The 25,247-nt window shown below is 58.3% G+C and overlaps 1 protein-coding gene and 1 long non-coding RNA gene across 21 annotated transcripts in view; both read right to left on the reverse strand.

Moving 5' to 3' along the window:
• Positions 1–25,247, reverse strand: part of LOC116952125 (uncharacterized) — a 94,511-nt gene that overhangs the window by 37,117 nt on the left and 32,147 nt on the right. Inside the window, exons 2-3 of the mRNA XM_076074093.1 lie at positions 17,431–17,604; positions 9,038–9,121 (exon numbers count right to left, since the gene is read on the reverse strand). Coding sequence (XP_075930208.1) covers positions 9,038–9,121; positions 17,431–17,604 — 258 coding nt within the window. The remainder of the gene's footprint in view (positions 1–9,037; positions 9,122–17,430; positions 17,605–25,247) is intronic.
• Positions 14,419–17,422, reverse strand: LOC142930924 (uncharacterized). 20 transcript variants are annotated; one of them, XR_012946920.1, is made up of 6 exons: positions 16,621–17,422; positions 16,321–16,570; positions 15,571–15,895; positions 15,171–15,520; positions 14,821–15,045; positions 14,419–14,745 (listed from the first exon to the last, which is right to left on the reverse strand). It is a non-coding gene; the product is annotated as an uncharacterized LOC142930924 (long non-coding RNA). The 20 variants fall into 20 exon arrangements; XR_012946922.1 differs by having other exon boundaries at positions 15,171–15,470; positions 15,521–15,895; XR_012946913.1 differs by having other exon boundaries at positions 15,171–15,295; positions 15,421–15,895.

Genomic DNA, 25,247 nt, shown 5'->3' on the forward strand with positions numbered 1-25,247 from the left:
GCCATGTGAAGTGTAAAAGGGCGACTGCCTCCAACTGCTCAGCAGCGTCCTTAACGAGCCTCCTCCACAGAGGCCGATCATGACACCGCTGGTACCAGTCATCGGCAAGTCCACTCAGCTCCACATCCTCCTGTACCAAATCACTCCATCTCTTCTCTAGCCCGTGCTGCGCCCATTTAGCCCCCTCGATCCAGCCAAACAGAAGCCGCATATTTTGATTGTTGCGGTTGCACCCTACTTAAGAGCCGCATAGCTCACAGGACTATACCAAATAAATGAAACTTGAAACTTGCGTGAGCATGCGGTGGCTGGGCGTGCGGGCTACATGACCCAACCAACGCAGCCGAACCTTACGTAGGAACTCACTGATGGGACTTTTTCTTCTTGGTTCTTTCGGTAAAGTCACGAAAGAACCAAGAAGATGAATCCCTGCAGTCACGAAAGCTTTAAATCGAAATTTGATGGGACTTTGTCCAGATCTTTCATTGATCTGTGAGCTCCTCATACAGCCCAGTCTGGTTAAACCAAAGGATGGATTGTGGGCAGACCAGCATGGATATTTCAAAACGGTGCAGATATTTCCTCAAAAGGGGCCACGTTTTCAAAAGCACAGAGAGGAGAGGGCACGAACGTGACCGAGAAGACCGGAAACTTCATGTGGAGCGACAGGCGAGGTAGCTTCCGCACAGCATCACGTGACCGATGAAAAGTGCCGCTCAACTCATTGGGAATGAGACCATTACGTGGTAAGTGCGATCGTTCCACTCTCGACAGCCACCACACATGACACTCATCACACTCATCACACACCCCGATCCCACACTCACACCCCGATCACAGACACACACACCCCAATCACACACACACACCCCGATCACACACACACACACTCACACCCCGATCACACACACACACCCCAATCACACACTCACACCCCGATCACACACACACACACTCACACCCCGATCACACACACACACACACACCCCGAACACACACTCACACCCCGATCACACACTCACACCCCGATCACACACACACACCGAACACACACACACACACACCCCGATCACACACTCACACCAAAGATCCCCTGTATAGCCTTAACAGACTGTTGGGGCAAGTGCTGTTAGCGAGCACCTATGAAGGCCAGAACGACACACGAGGGGGTCGGTGGCCAGCACCACGCCCGGCCGCCTTTGTCTCCCCAGTGGCGATGTTTACACACCACACCAGGTACTCATTTGAGACTTAGTGGACCTAGGGGAGGCCCAGGAACGGTTCAGATAATCGTCACCGGTGTTGGCCGTGAGCGGAAATCGAACTCGGGTCGCCGGGTTCGTAGCGCAGCGTAGCGCTAACCGCTCCCCACCCACACGCCGAACTGACACACACCCCTCACACACACAGCCCAATCATATACCTACATCGCAATCACACACACCGCAATCACACGGAGTGACGGTGACGTCATCACAGCGCTTGTGCCAGGCTAGGTGCGCACACCGCAGACGCCCCACCCCCCTTGCCTCCTCTCATCTCCTTAACGCAACTCCGGTCACCCCCCCACCGCCCCCCGCGGGTGCGGCCCTCTCCGCTGGGAGCCGGACAAACACCGTGGGCCGAGCCCTCCCTCCCCCCGCCTCCCTCCCCCCGCCTCCCTCCCCCCGCCGCCTCCCTCCCCCCGCCTCCCTCCCCCCACCGCCTCCCTCCCCCCGCCGTGTTGATTCCCTGTGCCAAGGTCGCTCGCTGCCGCTGCTGCTGGGCGAGCAAGGAACGAGGGTGACACGCCCATGGACGGGGATCAAGAGCGACTCCCTGGCACGCGGACCGGCACGCGGTCCGGCAAGGCGGTCCGGCACGCGGTCCGGCAAGGCGGTCCGGCAAGGCGGTCCGGCACGCGGTCCGGCAAGGCGGTCCGGCAAGGCGGTCCGGCACGCGGTCCGGCAAGGGGGTTCGCGCGCACCGCGGATGGTAGGGAGGGGGGGACATTCGCCGTTCGGCTATTCGCGCAAACGGTACGCGAGCGAGACGCGTCGAGGCCGATAGGCGACGGCACGCCGGACGGACGGACGGACGGGCGTTTGAAACACTGCAAACGAGACGGGCAAATGTGAGGCAACGGGACTCGAATCGCTGGCCCCGAATCATCGACCTGAATCATGGCAGTTAACTCGCCGTCGATCATGTCCAGCAGGGACTCTCAACCTCTTTGGTATGGGCCCTTCCCCCCCAACCAAGAGCACGTGTCCCAGTGCACGTTGGAAGAGGCGGGAGTAGCAACGCTTCACCCTCCCACCCCGCGCCACCTGCCGACGCCCCCCAAACTGCGGTCCAGCTCATCTATGCTTGCTGGGTGGACAGGAGCGGGGATTTAAGAAACTCGCAGTGTTTGTTTCACCCGCGCTGCTGCTGCTGACCACTAACGCCGCGGTGGCAGCGGCCATAACGTGAACACACGATTATACGCATCGTATGGTATTACACTGCGTCACACGGCGTCACGATTCCTAACATTCACACACGCACGTGCACGTACGTACATGTTCGCGCACACACGCGCAAACACAAGCACGCACGTGTGCACGCACGTGTACGCGCACACACACATGCACACACACGTGTACACACGCGTACACATGTGTACACACGTGTACACACGTGTACACACGTGTACACACGTGTACACACGTGTACGCACGCGCTCACGCGCGGGCAGGACGTGGCCGGGACACGGTGGGCATGGCGGGGATGGAGGCGCACGGCCTTGGCCATTGTCTTCCGGAGACAACAGCCTCCTGTCTGGGCAGCGGCAGCCACAGAGACGCGATCCGATGGTAAGCGGACACCGTGGCGGGGGGGATGGGTGGCAGGGTGGGAGCGCCCGGCGAGTCCAAGGGCACGGGTGCCCACGTCGCCACACGGATGGCACGGCGCGCTCTCCGCTCCGCCGCGCGTCCCTTCCGCCGCACGGCGAGCGACTCGTGGTTAACGGGGGGGGGGGCTCGCAATGGCCGGCTCTGCAGTGAGGCCGTCACCATGGGCGGCCAAGGGCGCACGTCCCTGTGGGTGCCCCTGCGTGTCTCCCGGACCGCCGATCGACCCGGGAGTGCGCTGCTCCCCCTGCGCGTCAATTCCCAGGGGGTCCTTGCTACTGATGCGAAAGATGCACGCAGACAAACTGACGTACAGACACACACGCATGCACGTACACGCCCTGACACACACAGATCCCCCGTATAGCCTTAACAGACTGTTGGCGCAAGTGCTGTTAGCGTGCACCCTTGAAGCCTGGCACGGCACACACCACGCCCAGCCGCCTTTGTCTCCGGAGTGGCGATGTTTACGCATCGCACCGGGTACTCATTTGAGACCGAGTCGTCCTAGGTGAGGCCTAGGACCGGTTCAGGCAAACCGTCACCGGTGTTGGTAGTGAATCGATCTCGGTCTCCTTGTTCGCAATGCAGCGCGCTAACCACTGCACTACCGCTCCTCGCAGACAAACACACAGACACGCACACAGAAACGCACACAGACACGCACAACAGTGGTGAATCGCATCCCCTTCCTGCTCACCAAACCCTTTGATAGAATTTCCTTAAAAAAGTGAAACCTAACACCAAAAAACACGCGCGTGCACGTCGCACGCACGGCCAGCGCGCGGACGGACGCACGCTTTAGAGCCTCCGGTGGAGAGTTCCGCCGACAGGCAGCTGGGAGCACAACTCCGGGAACAAGACCCCTGCCGCTGGGGGAAGCGGCCGCAGATCCCGCGCTCTGGAGCGGAGCCAGACAACCGCCTGGCGTTTGTTTCCCTTCGTCGTCACTTCCCCACCGCTCCTCCAGCGCGAGCACTCGTCGCCAGGGACGTCACACCTCGTCGCCAGGGACGTCACACCTCGTCGCCAGGGACGTCACACCTCGTCGCCAGGGACGTCACACCTCGTCGCCAGGGACGTCACACCTCGTCGCCAGGGACGTCACACCTCGTCGCCAGGGACGTCACACCTCGTCGCCAGGGACGTCACACCTCGTCGCCAGGGACGTCACACCTCGTCGCCAGGGACGTCACACCTCGTCGCGGACGATCACGCGGCACGCGTGACGATTCTATCCAAGCGATACCTCGTCGCGACATCATCATCGCCACCACCACCGTCGCGTTATCAGGGCTCAATATCATCCCCACCATCATCATCGTATCACCGTACCATGGTCACCCTACCATCGTCACCATACCATCATCATCGCGACGCTATTTCCCTCGCCCTCACCATCGGCGTGACTATCAGCAATCATCACTACTAACGCCACCGCGGCCACCATCGCGACACCATCGTTGCCATCGCCACCACCACCACCGTCATCGCCGACCCAGCGAACCTCAGAGCTGACCGCAGAGTGAGGGGGGGTGTGGGGGGAGTAACGTCGCCCTCACCCCCAACGCGCCCAGCAGCGCACCCTCCTCGTGACTGCCGGAGGAGGAGGTGCAGGGGGTGGCGGTTGGGGAAGGGGGCGGTAGTTGTAGGGGGGGGGGGAGGCGATACGACCACTAACGCAACATCAACGCGATAAATCAGCGGCGTGCTGGAGTTTATAGAGAGCGACGCGGAAACGCGACCGCAACCCCAACAGCACCGCCGCCACCGCCGCCATCTCCCTCCTCGGCCCCCCCCCCACCCTCCCCCCGTGGATCCTTATCGGGGCGCTAAAAAAACCAAGACCCCTCCCCCCCCCGACATCGCGAGTTTTATTTTGTTTCACAAACGTCGACTTGTCCACGCCGAATGAACGTTCTCTCGGCGGCGTGACGGACGGAGCGCCGCACGCCGCTCCTCTCTCTGCCCGCTCCCCTTCCCAGTGGCGCCTCTTTGCCTTCACACACACCACCACACGCCTACCCACCCACCACCTACCACCACACGCCTACCCACCCACCACCTACCACCACACGCCTACCCACCCACCACCTACCACCACATGCCTATCCACCCACCAACTACCACCACACGCCTACCCACCCACCAACTACCACCCCACGCCTACCACCCCACGCCTACCCACCCACCAACTACCACCCCACACCTACCCACCCACCACCTACCACCACACGCCTACCCACCCACCAACTGACACCCCACACCTACCCACCCACCACCTACCACCCCACGCCTACCCACCCACCACCTACCACCCCACGCCTACCCACCCACCAACTACCACCCCACGCCTACCCACCCACCAACTACCACCCCATGCCTACCTACCCACCACCTACCACCCCACGCCTACCCACCCACCACCTACCACCCCACGCCTACCCACCCACCCACCACCTACCAACCCACGCCTACCCACCCACCACCTACCACCCCACGCCTACCCACCCACCACCTACCACCCCACGCCTACCCACCCACCACCTACCACCCCACGCCTACCCAACCACCACCCCACGCCTACCCACCCACCACCTACCACCCCACGCCTACCACCCCACGCCTACCCACCACCAACTCCCTATCCGCCTACCCACCCACCAACTCCCAACCCACCCACCCACTACCAACCCATCCACCCACCAAACGCACCTCCGATTAGCAAGGTTGGCTACGTACGGTGCGAGAGACGTACACACATGGGATGAATCAACCCCACAACCAGGATTGTTTAAAAACTCATAACCTGCCAATTGCGAGCCGCTCGCTCCACGACAGATACGGCGGAGGAAGGCCTTCACCCAGCAGTGGAATGACCACGGCTGACGATGATGATGACGATGATGAGGGACCACGGTCGATTGGAACGCAAGGAATGGAACGCATCCGAGAGGACGACCTGCGAGGAGACGGAGCGATGAAGTCGGCTCGTGTGTCGAGTAGACCGCTGTATCGCAGGCTCGTGGGAGGTGGCGGTGGCACCTTGGGGGGGGAGGCCTTCATCCAGCAGCGGATTGACGACGCCCGACGCGTGGAACTAACCGGTTCACGAGGCTCCCCAGTGACTCCGGACGGAATCCTACGAGGAGCACAGAAGGATGCCAAGGAGGCGCCCCCGTGCCACCCCCTCCCTCCCTCCCCCGCCCCGGTAGCACCCCCCACCCCCCTCGCCCCCCCCCCACCCCCCTCGCCCCCCCCCCCCCCCAGAGATTAGGAGCTCTCCAGATTTCTTGTCGCTGTGTCAGCACTTCTTAATATTTGGCGAAAGCGCAGGCACCCAGCAATATTCCACGAAAGAAAACAGCAGGCGCCGAGTCAGAGCCTCGGCCGGGGCTTTCATCGCCACCACCGCCACCATCGCTGCCACCACCGCCACCACCGCCACCATCGCTGCCACTACTGCCATTATCACTGCTACCGGTGATCGTCCGGCGCTGACAACACCGCCAATCAGGTCAACGCTGGGTGCACACCCTGTGTGGCACAATGCCACTCTCCCGTGCCACTCTCTCTCTCGTGTGCCACTCTCCCTCTGCTGTGCCACTCAGCCGTACCCCTCCCCCATGGCACTCTGTGTTATTCTCCTGCGCCACTCTCTCGTGCCACTCACTCTCAACTTGTATCACTCTCCCTCGAGTGTGCCACTCTCTGTGCCACTCTCTGTGCTGTGTCACTCTCTGTGCTGTGCCACTCTCTGTGCCACTCTCTGTGCCACTCTCTGTGCTGTGTCACTCTCTGTGCCACTCTCTGTGCTGTGCCACTCTCTGTACCACTCTCTGTGTCACTCTCTGTGCTGTGCCACTCTCTGTCACTCTCTGTGCTGTGTCACTCTCTGTGCTGTGCCACTCTCTGTGCTGTGTCACTGTGCTGTGTCACTTTCTGTGCTGTGTCACTCTCTGTGTCACTTTCTGTGCTGTGTCACTCTCTGTGCTGTGTCACTCTCTGTGTCACTCTCTGTGCTGTGTAACTCTCTGTGCTGTGTCACTCTCCTGTGCCACTCTCTGTGCTGTGTCACTCTCTGTGCTGTGTCACTCTGTGCTGTGTCACTCTGTGCTGTATCACTCTGTGCTGTATCACTCTGTGCTGTATCACTCTCTGTGCTGTGTCACTCTCTGTGCTGTGTCACTCTCTGTGTCACTCTCTGTGCTGTGTCACTCTGTGCTGTGTCACTCTGTGCTGTGTCACTCTCTGTGCTGTGTCACTCTCTGTGCTGTGTCACTCTCTGTGCTGTGTCACTCTCTGTGTCACTCTCTGTGCTGTGTCACTCTGTGCTGTGTCACTCTGTGCTGTGCCACTCTCTGTGCTGTGTCACTCTCTGTGCTGTGTCACTCTCTGTGTCATTCTCTGTGCTGTGTCACTCTCTGTGCTGTGTCACTCTCTGTGCTGTGTCACTCTCTGTGCTGTGTCACTCTCTGTGTCACTCTCTGTGCTGTGTCACTCTGTGCTGTGTCACTCTCTGTGCTGTGTCATTCTCTGTGCTGTGTCACTCTCTGTGCTGTGTCACTCTCTGTGCTGTGTCACTCTCTGTGCTGTGTCACTCTCTGTGTCACTCTCTGTGCTGTGTCACTCTGTGCTGTGTCACTCTGTGCTGTGCCACTCTCTGTGCTGTGTCATTCTCTGTGCTGTGTCACTCTCTGTGCTGTGTCACTCTCTGTGCTGTGTCACTCTGTGCTGTGCCACTCTCTGTGCTGTGTCATTCTCTGTGCTGTGTCACTCTCTGTGCTGTGTCACTCTCTGTGCTGTGTCACTCTGTGCTGTGTCACTCTCTGTGCTGTGTCACTCTCTGCGCTGTGTCACTGTGCAGGACGCCGGTGGTTGGCGCCGAATCGCGACCCGAGATCTCGTTTCCGTGCGCGCGCTGCCCTGCGTGACCACACGAGAGGCCTGCGGCCCGGTGCAACGGCCATCGCGGCTGCTGAGCTCGCCCGATCTTGATGTACGCACTCACGCACGCAGGGTCACGCACAACCGCACGCCTACAGTCACGCACGCTCACCGGCTCGCTGACCAACGCGCTCGCACGCTCACACCCAACGACGCCCGCACGCGCACGCACGCTCTCACACACTAACTATCGGTGTGTGTGCCAGTGTGTCAGTGAGTGTATCAGTGTGTGGGTCAGAACATCAACAGGCCGATGGGCACAACTTTTTCGTGAATGAAAATGTAAGAACATTAAAGAGAAGCCACAGTGCTGAGTGTGGCCATGCAACCCGAACTATTGACCAGATAGTAAACCACTGGAACCTGCACTCATTCAACGAGGAGGAACAGCAAAGCCACACCCACCGTCTCTTTCCTGAAGCCCTCTCCTGGCGAGCAGTCCTCCACATTGGTATTAAGATCTTGAACACATTGTCTCAGTGTGTGTGTCAGTGTGTGTGTCAGTGCATGTGTCAGTGTGTGTGTCAGTGCATGTGTCAGTGCGTGTGTCTGTGCATGTGTCTGTGCATGTCTCAGTGCATGTGTCAGTGTGTGTGTCAGTGTGTGTGTCAGTGCGTGTGTCTGTGCGTGTCTCAGTGCATGTGTCAGTGTGTGTGTCAGTGTGTGTGTCAGTGCGTGTGTCTGTGCGTGTGTCAGTGTGTGTCAGTGTGTGTCAGTGTGTGTGTCTCAGTGTGTGTGTCAGTGTGTGTCTCAGTGTGTGTCTCAGTGTGTGTCTCAGTGTGTGTGTCAGGGCGTGTGTCAGTGTGTGGTCAATGCGTGTGTCTGTGCGTGTCTCAGTGTGTGTGTCAGTGTGTGTGTCTGTGAACGAGTAAAGTGAGGAGTGGTAGTGTAGCAGCGGTCAGCGCTACGAACCCGGCGACTCGAGTTCGATTCCTGCTCACGGCCAACACCGGTGACAATTATCTGAACCGGTCCTGGGCCTCTCCTAGGTCGACTCAGCCTCAATGAGTACCTGGTGCGGCATGTAAACATCGTCACTAGGAAGACAAAAGCGGCCGGGCGTGGTGCTGGCCACCCACACCCTCGTGTGCCGTGCCGGCCTTCATAGGTGCTCGCTAACAGCACTTACCCCAACAGTCTGTTAAGGCTATAGGGGGGATCTTTGTCTTTGTTGTGTGTGGGTGAGTGAGGGGCGAGGTCGAGGTCACGCTCACCCGGTAGTGCCCACCGCTGTGGACGTGGTGACTCCTGGTCACGCTCGTCTTCCGAAGGTGACCGCCTCCCAGCATCGACCGCAACTGGGGGGGGGGGGTGGCACAGAAAGGGGTCAACATCATCATCGTCGTCACAACCATCATCATAACCATCACCACCACCATCATCACCACCATCTTCACCATCACTATCATTGCCATCTTCACCACGATCATCACCACAACATGATCACCACTATCACCACCATCACCACCATCACCACCAAGCACCAATGTTGTTACCATCACCAAGCTGCGACAAACAATACAACACCGCCACCGACGAACTGCGACACTTCACTGGAAGGGATTGAATCATCAGCCCCGACTGACGTGGCAATAACCAGCAAAGACTTCCCCATTCACCCATGGGGTGGGGTGGGCGAGGGGCGCGGTAGTTTGCTCACGGAGGCAGTAATAAAGCTACAGGGATCATGGACTTGCACGCAGGGCCACGCTATCCCGGCGCGATCTTGGCTTTACTCGAGTTACCCGCTGCAAGGGAAGTGGTCAGACATCCTGACGCAGGATCCCTCCTGCGAATGAGTCCTGAGGCTCGGCGAGATTCCCCCGGGCAGCCACGGGCCCTAGCCTGGTAGTATAAGGTGTATAAGGTGAGTGCGTGTGTAGTATTCAGCTATTCGAGTGCACGAAAAAAATTTGCTCCTTTTACAATAGATCATGGGGGCCCGTGGTGGCCGTCCACGAGGAGCTGACCGTGCCCAACAAGGCCCCACTAGTGAGAAGGGGAAATCAGCCTCTTCTGAGTACGTAAAAAAAGGACGCGTTCCTGGTTAACCACCGCACACCGTCACGGTCAGAGACAAACAGTGGCAGCATCAGCAGCAGTGACAGCGGCAACAACAGCAGCAGCAGGCTCATTATTGTCAGCAGCATCAGAGCATCAGCAGCCGTGGCAGCAGCAGTCGTAGCATCGGCAGTCGCGTCGGCAGCTGCAGCAGCAGCAGCAGCAAGCTAACCCCGAGACAAACACCGGCAAATAGTGAACTGCAGCGGCACAGAGACAGAGCTCTCAAGAGCACCAGGGCTTATCGGGGTTTGAGGATGAGATGGGGGGGGGGGGGGGAGATGAGGGGGTGAGGCGGGGGGAGGGATGAGCAAGGGGGGGTGGGGGGAAGAGGGTGGGAACACGGTGCTGGAGAAGTAATTCTTTCCACTGAAACTGTCTTCTGGTTGTTTCATCTCGAGGCGCCAGGGCTGCGCTAATCTTATCGCAACCTCAAGGCGCGCTGCAGCTATCGGGGCACACAGGGCACGGGGGGGCCGGGGAGCCACCCCTCACCGCCCCCCCCCTCCCGGGCGCTCGCCCCAAACACTCCCCCCCGCCCCCCCTCGTTCCCACGTCTCCTCTTCTCGTTGGTCCCCCCCGAGTAATTAGCGCCGCGTTCCCATGGCCGCTGGAAAGTAAGCCGCGATGGGGGGGGCGCAGTACAGGGACGAGCCGCCGCCGATCGGGCCGCGGGGCTCGCTCTGGGACGGGTGCCATCCGGGCCTACAGCGAGGCCTCATGGCCGGCCTACAGTGGGGCCTCACGGCCGGCCTACAGCGGGGCCTCACGGCCGGGCCTACAGCGGGGCCTCATGGCCGGGCCTACAGCGGGGCCTCACGGTCGGCCTACAGCGGGGCCTCACGGCCGGCCTACAGTGGGGCCTCACGGCCGGCCTACAGCGGGGCCTCACGGCCGGCCTACAGCGGGGCCTCACGGCCGGCCTACAGAGGGGCCTCACGGTCGGCCTACAGCGGGGCCTCACGGCCGGCCTACAGAGGGGCCTCACGGTCAGCCTACAGCGGGGCCTCACGGCCGGGCCGTGACGTCACGGGGTTAACGAGGCCCTCCCGGTTTTCCTTCGCAAAACGGGGGAGAGAAACGCCGTAAGAGTCGTACTTAAGCTAGCGCGTACGATAAACCCACGTCAGAAAACCGCTGATCGCGGCCCATCCCATCGGACGGGGTGGAGAAGCTGGTCGGGGAGGAGGGGGCGGGGGAGTAGGAATGGAGCGGCAGGGGCCAAGCTGCTGACGGGAGAGGAGCAGAGCGGTACCGGCCCGTGGCACCTCCCGGGCCGCTTTGCCATCGTCCGTGGCGACGCGGCGTCGCGCTCTGCCAGGCAATGTTTTCCGGTATTGGCCAAACCTGCAAAGGACTGCGTGGGGAATCTGCATAGCAACAACGCCCCCCCCGCCCTCCTCCCCGACTGTGCAAACTTAGAAGGACCCTCTTCAAAACGAGTCCTGAGACTCGGTGAAACTATTCTAGGTAAACAAGCAGATTAATAACAACAAGTTGATCCATAGGCTGATACGGCGATGGCATTTCCACGTGCAGGCCAGCACGTCTTGGCAGAGGTGGCAGTACCCACACGTTACCCTACTGCACGTGACCTGCAGATAGACTGTGCTGTCCCGCTGGGTGCACAGAGGTGGGGGGAGGGCCTTTAAGAAAGGTTTTTTGTTAATTACCGAGCACAGGCCAGCAATGAACAGCACCGTAAGGGTAAAGGGAGACGATCGGAGGCTGAACTGGCAGAAACCGAGTCTGCCAATTCACCCGCGGCGGCTCCCGCGGGTTATAATATGCGGCCCTGCAATCGCTCAACTCGCCGCTGCTGGCAGAAAGCGCGCCGCGTTGAATGTCCCGACAACAGAGCCGTGACCCCGCGCCACGTCCGGCCGACCAAAGCCTCGGCGGGGCTCCGGGGCGGCCCGGCCGCACGATGCGCGTCGCGGCAGGGGAACAAGGCCGGGGGTGGGGTGGAGGAGGGGGGAAAGATGAATTTCCCCGGCCGTGGGATCAACGGTGGCGGTGACGGCTTTGCTTTTGTTCCGCCCCTTGGCGGGGGGCCGGCGAGTAGCGCCCCCACCCCCCCCTGCCTTGCGGTCACCCTTCATGAATAGCCTCACGCGCCCGCATCCTCTCCCCGTGCAAATATAAAGATGCGTGTCTCTTGTACGCACCTGCGTGCGCGCGTGTGTGTGTATACGTGGTTGTGTGTGTGTGTGTGTGTAGGTCTGTGTGTGTTGTGTACACGTGGTTGTGTGTGTGTGTGTACGTGTGTGTGTGTGGGGAGCGGTGGTGTAGCGGTCAGCGCTACGCTGCGCTATGAACCTGGCGGCCCGAGTTTCATTCCCGCTCACGGCCAAAATCAGTGACGATTTTCTGAACCGGTCCTGGGCCTGCCCTAGGTCGACTCGGCCTAATATGAGGACCTGGTGCGGTGCGTCAACATTGACACTGGGGAGACAAAGGCAGCCGGGGGTGGTGCTGGTTACCCACCCCCTCGTGTGCTGTTCTGGCCTACATATGTGCTCGCTAACAGCACTTTCCCCAACAGTATGTTCCAGGCTATACGGGGGTTCATTGTGTGGATGCAACCCTGTGTAGACGCTACCTGACCTATCGCTCCATACGAAGCTCTGGGTCTTCTCAGTCACAGTCATGCCCCCCCTTCTGTATGCTTGAGAAACCTGGACCCCTCTGAAAGAGCATCTCCCCTAATTGTAAACATTAAGTCTGGCCTGTCTGCAATCCCTCCTGGGCTTTACGAGGAGCCAGGAGCTTACAAATTCTTGAAAGCTCTGAACACAGTCCCATCGGTGAGCTCCTCCACCAGGCATGGTGGCTGTGTTGGATGGGTCATATAATCTGCATGTGCAGCCACCGCATGATGAAGCAGCTTCTGTTTGGCCGGATAGAGGAGGCTAAACGGGCGTGGCACAGGATAGAGAAGAGATGTGGTACAGGAGGATGTGGAGCTGAGCGGACTTGCCAAAGACAGCGGGTGTAAAGGTCGGTCTCTGGAGGAGGCTCGTGAAGGACGCAACTGGTCAGTTGGAGGCAGTCGTCTTCCAACAACAATGGAGGGCAGAGGAAGGACGCTCACAACAACGAGCAGAGCACCGGGTGGCTAAAACATTCTGCAAGTCGGCACAGTGGGAAGCACGTGTGGTCCATCTGACAGTCATCTCAGTCGGTGAACCCGTAACATCTGGGTCTGTCCCGTGGTCTCCTGTCAGCGAGCCTTCCGCACTTCACGGGGTCTCAAGGTGCACCTTGCCTGGTAAAAGCTGCATGCTGACGGCACAACCACCTAGTGGCAAAGCGCGGTTGTTGTTGTGCGGGTGCGTGTTTGTCTGTGCGTGCGCGTGCGATGCTCGCGTTAGTCTCGAGACAATCGCAGCGATCGTCGCGTTGCCCGAGTGGCCAAAGTGCGCATGCTGGGAGCCACCCTTGTCCCGCAAAATCCGATTCATCCCCACGATTCCAAAAACCCCTTCTCTCGGTCTGGCATTTGCCCGCCTCGTGTGCGTCGCGTCTCACTTCCCCGACCCACGCCTGAACGTCCGACTGGCGCAAGTGATTGACGCGAACCCAACGAGTCATCGCACGCTCGGCGCCCAAGTCGCGGGCGCCCCGTTTGGCCGCGATCGGCGATGCGCCGATCAACCGCCGTCGATCTGAGGGCACGGACACCGGAGGCTCCGGCCGTCCCCGCCAGCAAGGGGCACAGCGCTGCCGGTGGCACCGGAGCCACGCGCCCGCCGCTTAGCGTGCCCGCCTCTCTCGGCGGTGGCACGGCAAGACAGGAGGCCGTGGCGGTGGATGCTTCTGGTCACGTGACTCCGGCGCTCCCAGCGACCCGGAAAATATTCAGTGGGAAATTAATCCTCGTCCGAGAGCTCTAGTTTAAACGTGAGCGGCGGGGGGGGGGTCTCTGAAATAAAATAAACTATCTGTCGATGCTGCTGGGGTTGGCAGTGGCGCACAAGCCCCATTGGTCAACTCAACACGTCGGCTAAGGGGTCTCTGTGCGAGTCGTTGCGGACAACAGGAGTCGTATTCTCCACAGCGAACGATGCATCACAGGGGTTTGCGTCGAACGGGGACCCACGTCCAATCGGCAGGACGCCAGGGTAATTTGCGCGGCAGCTTTCGGAGTTGGCAAAGCGACCGGATCGTGCAGGGTTCCGGGGCCGCCAAAGACCACCCACGACACACAGGGTCAAATGGGTGACCTCTCGGCGACCCGACCCGGCGATGGGACCGCACAAAGCGGCTTTCGACCAAGCGACCGCTCCACTGCTGGGGCTGCCGTATCAGTTACCGAGAGGCGAGTTGGGTATCAGACGAGGGGGAGGAATATATTAATTAGGTGATGTTTCGGCCGGCGGGTTTCATCAGATAGACGGAATGCCGTGCGGAGTGGGGCGACACAGAACCTTGTGTCTGCACCTGTGGCTGAGCTCCAGCCTCCTGCTGGCGCCGCTGCCCACCGCCCACCGGCTCCCAGCCGCCCCCTCCCCTCCGCCCCCTCCCCCTCCTCCTCGTCGTCGTGCACGCGGCCCGAGGCCCGCGCGACACGGCCACTCTGCTGCATCGCAATCAATAACACCCTCTCACCTGTTACACTGCAACACCCTCTCACCTGTTACACTGCAACACCCTCTCACCTGCTACACTGCAACACCCTCTCACCTGCTACACTGCAACACCCTCTCACCTGCTACACTGCAACACCCTCTCACCTGCCACACTGCAACACCCTCTCACCTGTTACACTGCAACACCCTCTCACCTGCTATACTGCAACACCCTCTCACCTGTTACACTGCAACACCCTCTCACCTGTTACACTGCAACACCCTCTCACCTGCTACACTGCAACACCCTCTCACCTGCTACACTGCAACACCCTCTCACCTGCTACACTGCAACACCCTCTCACCTGCTACACTGCAACACCCTCTCACCTGTTACACTGCAACACCCTCTCACCTGCTACACTGCAACACCCTCTCACCTGTTACACTGCAACACCCTCTCACCTGTTACACTGCAACACCCTCTCACCTGTTACACTGCAACACCCTCTCACCTGTTACACTGCAACACCCTCTCACCTGCTACACTGCAACACCCTCTCACCTGTTACACTGCAACACCCTCTCACCTGCTACACTGCAACACCCTCTCACCTGTTACACTGCAACACCTTCTCACCTGTTACACTGCAACACCCTCTCACCTGCTACACTGCAACACCCTCTCACCTGCTACACTGCAACACCCTCTCACCTGCTACACTGCAACACCCTCTCACCTGTTACACTGCAACACCCTCTCACCTGTTACACTGCAACACCCTCTCACCTGCTACACTGCAACACCCTCTCACCTGCTACACTGCAACACCCTCTCACCTGTTACACTGCAACACCCTCTCACCTGTTACACTGCAACACCCTCTCACCTGTTACACTGCAACACCCTCTCACCTGTTACACTGCAACACCCTCTCACCTGTTACACTGCAACACCCTCTCACCTGCCACACTGCAACACCCTCTCACCTGTTACACTGCAACACCCTCTCACCTGTTACACTGCAACACCCTCTCACCTGCTACACTGCAACACCCTCTCACCTGTTACACTGCAACACCCTCTCACCTGTTACACTGCAACACCCTCTCACCTGCTACACTGCAACACCCTCTCACCTGCCACACTGCAACACCCTCTCACCTGTTACACTGCAACACCCTCTCACCTGCTACACTGCAACACCCTCTTACCTGCTACACTGCAACACCCTCTCACCTGTTACACTGCAACACCCTCTCACCTGTTACACTGCAACACCCTCTCACCTGTTACACTGCAACACCCTCTCACCTGCTACACTGCAACACCCTCTCACCTGTTACACTGCAACACCCTCTCACCTGTTACACTGCAACACCCTCTCACCTGTTACACTGCAACACCCTCTCACCTGTTACACTGCAACACCCTCTCACCTGCCACACTGCAACACCCTCTCACCTGTTACACTGCAACACCCTCTCACCTGCCACACTGCAACACCCTCTCACCTGCCACACTGCAACACCCTCTCACCTGTTACACTGCAACACCCTCTCACCTGCCACACTGCAACACCCTCTCACCTGTTACACTGCAACACCCTCTCACCTGCCACACTGCAACACCCTCTCACCTGCCACACTGCAACACCCTCTCACCTGTTACACTGCAACACCCTCTCACCTGCCACACTGCAACACCCTCTCACCTGCTACACTGCAACACCCTCTCACCTGCTACACTGCAACACCCTCTCACCTGCTACACTGCAACACCCTCTCACCTGCTACACTGCAACACCCTCTCACCTGCTACACTGCAACACCCTCTCACCTGCTACACTGCAACACCCTCTCACCTGCTACACTGCAACACCCTCTCACCTGTTACACTGCAACACCCTCTCACCTGCCACACTGCAACACCCTCTCACCTGCTACACTGCAACACCCTCTCACCTGTTACACTGCAACACCCTCTCACCTGCTACACTGCAACACCCTCTCACCTGCTACACTGCAACACCCTCTCACCTGTTACACTGCAACACCCTCTCACCTGTTACACTGCAACACCCTCTCACCTGTTACACTGCAACACCCTCTCACCTGCTACACTGCAACACCCTCTCACCTGCTACACTGCAACACCCTCTCACCTGCTACACTGCAACACCCTCTCACCTGTTACACTGCAACACCCTCTCACCTGTTACACTGCAACACCCTCTCACCTGTTACACTGCAACACCCTCTCACCTGTTACACTGCAACACCCTCTCACCTGCCACACTGCAACACCCTCTCACCTGTTACACTGCAACACCCTCTCACCTGTTACACTGCAACACCCTCTCACCTGCTACACTGCAACACCCTCTCACCTGTTACACTGCAACACCCTCTCACCTGTTACACTGCAACACCCTCTCACCTGCTACACTGCAACACCCTCTCACCTGCTACACTGCAACACCCTCTCACCTGTTACACTGTAACACCCTCTCACCTGTTACACTGCAACACCCTCTCACCTGCTACACTGCAACACCCTCTCACCTGTTACACTGCAACACCCTCTCACCTGTTACACTGCAACACCCTCTCACCTGCCACACTGCAACACCCTCTCACCTGTTACACTGCAACACCCTCTCACCTGCTACACTGCAACACCCTCTCACCTGCTACACTGCAACACCCTCTCACCTGCCACACTGCAACACCCTCTCACCTGCCACACTGCAACACCCTCTCACCTGTTACACTGCAACACCCTCTCACCTGTTACACTGCAACACCCTCTCACCTGCTACACTGCAACACCCTCTCACCTGCTACACTGCAACACCCTCTCACCTGCCACACTGCAACACCCTCTCACCTGTTACACTGCAACACCCTCTCACCTGCCACACTACCCCCCCCCACCTCTTTCGCAGCCCTCACCTCTCCGCCCCTTCTCTCACCTGGTGAGTCGGCGGCGCTGCTGGGCGGGGCTCGATCGTCGTCGGGGTCGGAGGAGCAGGGGTCGCGATCGTCGGTGTCCGTGTCCCCCTCCGTGCCCCCCGTGTCCCCCTCCGTGCCCCCCAGGTCAGGGACTTCCGCCAGAGAGCCGTCGTCATCCTCCTCCCCCACGCAGCCTGCAGCACCGTCACCACGAACATCACCGACATCACCGCCATCATCAACGTCACCGACATCACCGCCATCAAAATAAACCTCACCGACATCCTCAACGTCACCGACATCACAGGCATCATCAACGTAAACATCACCGACATCAACGTCACCGACATCCCCGCCATCATCGTCACCGACATCACCACCATCAACGTAAACATTACCGACATCACCACCATCGAGATAAATTCATCGACGACGACATGACCATCACCGCCAACATCCCCAACATCATCAACATCATTGACATCGCCATCACAACCACTAACACAACCACAAAGAGCACCACCACCACAACCACTGAACATGATTAAGCCGCCAAGACGATGTCTCACGCTTGATGTGAATTGGTGTCTAATTCACTTTCTCCCTCAGCACCTCACTAATTAAGCAGCTCAGGGTGATTTACACTCAAGATGTGGTCTCGCATCGATAAATAACGGTAAACGAAGCTTTATTAGTCCATGTAAATCTTGTTTAAACAACTTCGGGAGCAAAGCCGACAACTTCCACAATAGCAGCCGCCGCTCTCTACTCTATATCTACTGTATGTGCTGTACCTTAACAGGAAGCACGTGCCGCTAAGCCCCCCCCCTCCCCAGTGACGTCACAAGCAAGTCACATGTTTATGCCACGTGATCACTGCGATTAGAAACCCAGCACCACCCAGCACAGCCAAACACTTGGATGGCCATGTGCACAAGCGTTGTACCGACGCGCTGAACGGTGTCGTGTCAGCTCATCCACCGGGGAGTCAACGAGAGAGCACCCCTCATCAACACCCCCACCACCACTTCCACCACCGCCAAATCAATAAATTGGTAAAAGAATCGCCCTCACCGCCTACGACACACGACCGTCTGAGCGCATGAGCCCTGTCCTCACCCCGTTATGATACCACCACTCCACAATCATCCACCACCACGATCAACCACACTACACCACCACCACAATCATACTACATCACCACCACAATCATACTACACCACCACCACAATCATACTACACCACCACCACAATCATACTACACCACCACCACGATCATACTACACCACCACCACAATCATATTACACCACCACAATGATACTACACCACCACCACAATCATACTACACCACCACCACGATCATACTACACCACCACCACCCACCACCACGATCAACCACACTGCACCACCACCACCACGATCAACCACACTGCACCACCACCACGATCAACTACACTGCACCACCACCAACCACACTGCACCACCACCAACCACACTGCACCACCACCAACCACACTGCACCACCACCAACCGCACGGCACCACCACCAACCACACGGCAAGAAAGACCAAATACCACTACGTCCCCTTCCTATACGCGCGATTATCTTAACAAAATGCACCTGTGTGTGTTGTGTGTGTGTGGTGTGTGTGGTGTGTGTGATGTGTGTGTGATGTGTGTGTGATGTGTGTGTGTGAGTGTGGTGTGTGTGATGTGTGTGTGATGTGTGTGTTGTGCGTGTTGTGTGTGATGTGTGTGTTGTGTGTGATGTGTGTGATGTGTGTGTGGTGTGTGTTGTGTGTGTGGTGTGTGTTGTGTGTGGTGTGTGATGTGTGTGTGGTGTGTTGTGTGTGTGATGTGTGATGTGTGTTGTGTGTGTGTTGTGTGTGTGTTGTGTGTGTTGTGTGTGGTGTGTGATGTGTGTGTTGTGTGTGGTGTGTGTTGTGTGTGTGGTGTGTGTGTCGTGTGTGTGGCGTGTGTGTGGCGTGTGGTGTGTGTGGTGTGTGTGTTGTGTGTGTGGTGTGTGTGTTGTGTGTGTGTGTCGTGTGTGTTTGGCCGGATGGAGGGGGCTAAACGGGCGCAGCACAAGCTAGAGAAGAGATGGAGTGATGTGGTACAGGAGGATGTGGAGCTGAGTGGACTTGCCGATGACTGGTACCAGCTGTGTCAAGATCGGCCTCTGTGGAGGAGGTTCGTGGAGGACGCTGCGGAGGAGTTGGAGGCAGTCGCCCTCCAGCAACAACGGAGCGCAGGGGAGCGACGTTCACAACAACGAGCGGAGCGCCGGGCGGCTAAGGCACAGCAAGTTGGCACAGTAGGGGGCACAGGTGGTGCATCAGCCAGTCATCTCAGCCATCTCAGTCAGTCGACCCGTGGTACTTGGGTCTGCCCCGTGACCTTCTGCCCCCGGGCGTTCGACACTTCACGTGGCCTCAAGGTGCACATGGCCTGGCACAAGCGTCGTGGTGACGTCTCCGCCACTTAGTGGCGGTGACGTGTGTGTGTGGGGAGCGGTAGTGTAACGGTTTGCGCTACGCTGCGCTACGAACCCGGTGACCCGAGTTCGATTCTCGCTCACGGCCAACACCGGTGACGATTATCTGAACCGGTCCTGGGCCTTCCCTAGGTCCACCCAGCCTCAAATGAGTACTTGGTGCGGTGTATAAACATCGCTACTGGGGAGACAAAGGCGGTCGGGCGTGGTGCTGGCCACCCACCCCCTCGTGTGCCATGCCGGCTTTCATAGGTGCTCTCTAACAGCACTTGCCCCAACAGTCTTTCCAGGCTATACGGGGAATCTTTGTCTTTGTGTGTGAATTTGTTCACGCATCGCTGTGTATTGCGCAGCAGTGTCTCGTCTCAGACAGGGCAGGCTGCTGCCGCTGCCCCTGCCTCCATCCCGCGCCACGGATGTTTTCAGTGCAGCCCTCCTCATGTGGGGGAGTGGCTCCCCCATCTCCTCCTCCCCCCTCTCCTCCGGATGTGGACACTTCATTGGGGAGTCATTGTGCCCGGGCTGGGCGCGCTAGATGCCCCCCCGGGGCTGCCCATTGTCTCGCGCATTCACGAGTTTTCATCGGCTCCACTCTCGCCACTGCTGCCCCGAGCGAAGGCACAATGACGGCAGTGATGGGGGCGCTGATGATGGGGATGATGGGGGTGGTGATGATGATGAGGGCGGTGATGATGGGGATGATGATGAGCGTTCCCTGTGGGTGGGAATGTCGCGTCGCTAGACTCCCATGAGAGACGGGGTTCCTATGGGCCGGGTGTCTCCGTGTGTCGCTCCACATTCCCTTCGCCCCCCCTGTGGGTCTCCATGTCCCCACGTGTCCCCGCGTCTCCGTCCGTCTCGAGTGAGAGACGGAGACCACGGACGGACGAACCTCGGGGGGCCTCCGCGGCCCCTCCCGGCGCCGCTCACCGATTCTTCCTCCTCCTCCTCAAGATGGCAATTTCCATTCCATCACTCTCTCTCTTTCATTTTTTTTGGGCCGAGTTAATCTGCTTTGCATAATCCGAGGTGGAATAAAGTGGAGATGAAAACGCCAGTCGCGGCATCAGCAGCAAGGATAAATAAATCTAAGAACTTGACTCACACCCCCACCCCACCCCGATCATCTCCATCCCGCGGATAGACGCATTCCCAAAGTGGGAATAACATGCAGGGCGGCGGAGGCAATGCCATTTCTCTCTCTCTCTCTGTCTCTCCCTCGCTGTCTCTCCCGCCCTCTCGCCCCGTCTCTGTAGGCACGCAGTTGCCCGTTTGTATCACCGTGCATGGTGGGGTCACCGTGCCTGGTGGTGGAGGTGCTGGTGCTGGTGGAGCAGGCCTGATTGCCCGCGGGCGTAGTAATTGCCGCGGATTAACGGGCGAGAGAGGGAGAGGCACAGAGAGAGAGAGAGTTATCGGCCCGCACAGACCCGGCGAGGCCAAGTCTGATCCGGGCTTTCTTCATTAAGGAAATAGACATGAAAATGAGAGCATAATGACAAGCAGATCCCTATCGCACGCCCGCTTTGCATACCAGGCAGCTTATATCCCCACCATCCCCCCCCCTTTCCCCAGCTCGACTGCCCCCTCCCTGGCCGCTCATATCCACAGCCCCCCCCGCCGACCGCCGTGCCTTGACAACCCCGAGACTGCGATCACTATATCCCCCCGCCCGCCTTCGACACCCGCCAACCCCCCCCTCCCCAACCTTCTGGGACCACGGAGTGTGCAGTCCGTGAGAACTGATTTGGGCTGGCGAATAAAAACCGAGCGGAGGGAGTGAGACACAACCCCCCCCCCCCCCTGAACCGCTGCGGGGGGACACCCCCCCCCCCCACTCGCTCGCCCTCCCAAGGTGAAGGCTCGAGCGGAGACGGGCATCGTGCGGACAGCAGAGTGGGGGGGGGGGGGCACCAGCAAGCCCCCCCCCCCCCCATTCTCCTCTCTGTGTCGCGCATGATAACGGAAACGGCGACATTCCCACGGAGCCGGCTCAATGCAGAGAAGACTGTGTGTGTGTGTCTGTGTGTGTGTGTCTGTGTGTATCTGTGTGTGTGTCTGTGTGTGTGTGTCTGTGTGTGTGTGTCTGTGTGTGTGTCTGTGTGTATGTGTCTGTGTGTGTGTGTGTCTGTGTGTGTGTCTGTGTGTGTGTCTGTGAGTGTGTGTGTGTCTGTGTGTGTGTCTGTGAGTGTGTGTGTGTCTGTGAGTGTGTGTGTGTGTCTGTGCGTGTGTCTGTGTGTGTGTCTGTGTGTGTCTGTGTGTGTGTGTCTGTGTGTGTCTGTGTGTGTGTCTGTGTGTGTCTGTGTGTGTCTGTGTGCGTGTGTCTGTGTGTGTCTGTGTGTGTGTGTCTGTGTGTGCGTCTGTGTGTGTGTCTGTGTGTGCGTCTGTGTGTGTGTCTGTGTGCGTCTGTGTGTGCGCGCGTCTGTGTCTGTGTGTGCGTCTGTGTACGTCTCTGTGTGTGTACGTCTGTGTCTGTGCGCGTCTGTGTGTGTACGTCTCTGTGTGTGTACGTCTCTGCGTGCACGTGGGGAGCGGTGGCGCACCGGTTGGCGCGCTGCGCTACGAATCCGCCGACGCGAGTTCGATTCCCACTCAAGGCCAACACCGGTTACGATAATTATCTGACCCAGTCCTGGGTACCCAAGACGGTGACTCAGTCTCAAATGAGTACCTGGTGCGGTGTGTAAACATCGCCACTGGGGAGACAAAGGTGGCCAGGCGTGGTACTGGCCACCAAACCCATCGTATCCTGCGCCGGCCTTCATTAGCTGCTCGCTAACAGCACTTGCCCCAACAGTCTGTTAAAGCTATACGGGGGGGGGGGGGGGGGGGGGGCTCTGTCATCGTACAAAGTGTGTGCGCGTGTGTGTGCGTGTGTACGTGTGCGTGTGTACGTGTGCGTGTGTACGTGTGCGTGTGTACGTGTGTGCACGCGTGCGCGTGTTCGTGCGTGTGCACTTGTGTGTGTGCGTGTGTACGTGTGTGTGTGCACGCGTGCGCGTGCGTGTGCACGTGTGTGTGCACGTGTGTGTGCACGTGTGTGTGCACGTGTGTGTGCACGTGTGTGTGCACGTGTGTGTGCGCGCTTTCTTCACCTCCCGGTAGCGCGGAAGGGAACTTCTGCATTTGTTTCAATCTGAGAGTGTGCGCCAAGATCGCGGTAACAGCAGCAGCGACTTCCCCGAGCAACAACAGCATCAGATAACGAGCGCTCACACACACGACAACACAACAACAACCGCCATTCGACACTAAGTGGTGACGTCACCAAGGTGCCTGTGCCAGGCGAGGTGCACTTTGAGGCCGCGTGAAGTGTTAAAGGTGCCATGGGTTGGCCGACTGAGATGATTGTTAGATGCTCCCACTGTGCTCCCTACTGTGCCACCTGGCACTCCACTCGTTGTGACCAGTAGCGTCCTTCACGAGCCTCCTCCATAGAGGCCGATCTTGACACCGCTGGGACCAATCTTTGGTAAGTCAACTCAGCTCCAGATCCTCCTGTACCGAATCAGTCCATCTCTTCTGCAGCCCATGTGCCCTGTTAGCCCCCTCTATCTGGCCAAAGAGAAGCTGCTTGGGAATTCGGTGGCTGGGCATCCGGGCTACGTGACCCAGCCAATGCAGCCTTGCCTGCTAGAGGAGCTCACTGATGGCAATGTGTCCAGATCTTTCAAGGATTTGTGAGGGTCCACGTTTCACGAGCATAGAGAAGGGAGGGCATGACTGTGGCCGAGAAGACCCGAAGCTTCGTGCCGAGCGACAGACCAGGTAGGCAGCTCCCACACAGCATTACGCAGCCGTTCGACTGATTCGGAGTGAGACCTCTGCTGTCAAACCAGAGCGGGTCAAAAGCACACTGCCCACATATGGAAAACTCACGCCACTCTCTCCACAACTGCTTGATCACTAATGGCGAGTTTAGGGGGTTGGAGTATTGGATGATACAAAATACCCAGGCTGGTGCTTAGTTTTGGTGGGGCTGATAGTAAGGCTCCACCTTTTATCGGCATGCTCCAGGTTCAGCAGCAGAACCGCCAACTCATTCTCAGAGTGAGCAGCAACCACCAGATAATCAGCGTCCGTAACATGGTTGACTAGTAGGGAGCCATCCCTCGACCGAATCCGGGCATCAATCAGCATCCCATTGTATCTGTGCCAGATGACAAATTCCACTGGTACAGCCATGGAAGGCTTCTGGAACTACACGGTCGAAGATGATGTTGAATAATGTGGCAGCCAGGTGCGACGGGGAGGACTCTGACTCCCGGCCACACAGTTAGACAAACACACACATATAGACACACCTACATGTAGACTTATGTACACAGCAGCAGTTACACACACATACAGATTGTAAATGTTGTGGCTTGGCTCTCCAACACACCGGTGTGCTGTACAAGTGACGAATTGGCCACGTTCTGTTTACGTGACAACCCTTACTAGTTGGCTGTGTCGGGTGGTGGCGGGTTTAACGACACATATTTACGCAATCTAACCGAGTATTATGTATTGTATACACCTACACACACACAAAGATCCCTGTATAGTCGAAACAGACTGTCGGGGAAAGTGCCGTTAGCGTGCATCGATGAAGGCCGGCACGGCACACGATGGGAAGGGTGGCCAGCACCACGCCCGTCCACCTTTGTCTCCTCAGTAATTAAAGTGTCCACACACTGCTGAAAGCACTTGTTTTAAGGCTGAATTGAGCTAGGAGAGGCCCAAAACCGGGTCCAAAATCACGAAACCACCGATGTTGGTCGTGGCCGGAAATCGAACTTGGGTCGCCGTGTTTATAGCCCTGTGTGCTAACCATTGCGCCACCGCTCTCCACACACACGCGCGCGCACGGAAGATAGCGAGATGCGTAGATATCGCAGTGTCCTGTGCGATACGCGCTCTGCGGCAACCGCACTGTCCCGTTTTGCAACAAATCATTGCAGGCAATGATAATTAAATCACAGCTGTCACCACCCATCCAGGTAGCCACGGCCAGGTCCTCCAGCACGGCAGCCTCCAGCAGTGCTGCTGCTGGCATTGGCAGCAGTTACACACACACACACGTGTGTGTGTGTGTAACTGCTGCTGTGTGTGTGCGTCTAGGGACTAGCAGCAGTTACACACACACGTGTGTGTGTAACTGCTGCTGTGTGTGTGCGTCTAGGGACTAGCAGCAGTTACACACACACGTGTGTGTGTGTAACTGCTGCTGTGTGTGTGTGCGTCTAGGGACTAGCAGCAGTTACACACACACGTGAGTGTGTGTGTAACTGCTGCTGTGTGTGTGCGTCTAGGGACTAGCAGCAGTTACACACACACGTGTGTGTGTAACTGCTGCTCCC

The sequence above is a fragment of the Petromyzon marinus genome, chromosome 45, assembly GCF_048934315.1.
Source record: "Petromyzon marinus isolate PM22_M1 ecotype Great Lakes invasive population chromosome 45, UKy_Petmar_22M1.pri1.0, whole genome shotgun sequence".
Lineage (NCBI taxonomy): Eukaryota > Metazoa > Chordata > Hyperoartia > Petromyzontiformes > Petromyzontidae > Petromyzon > Petromyzon marinus.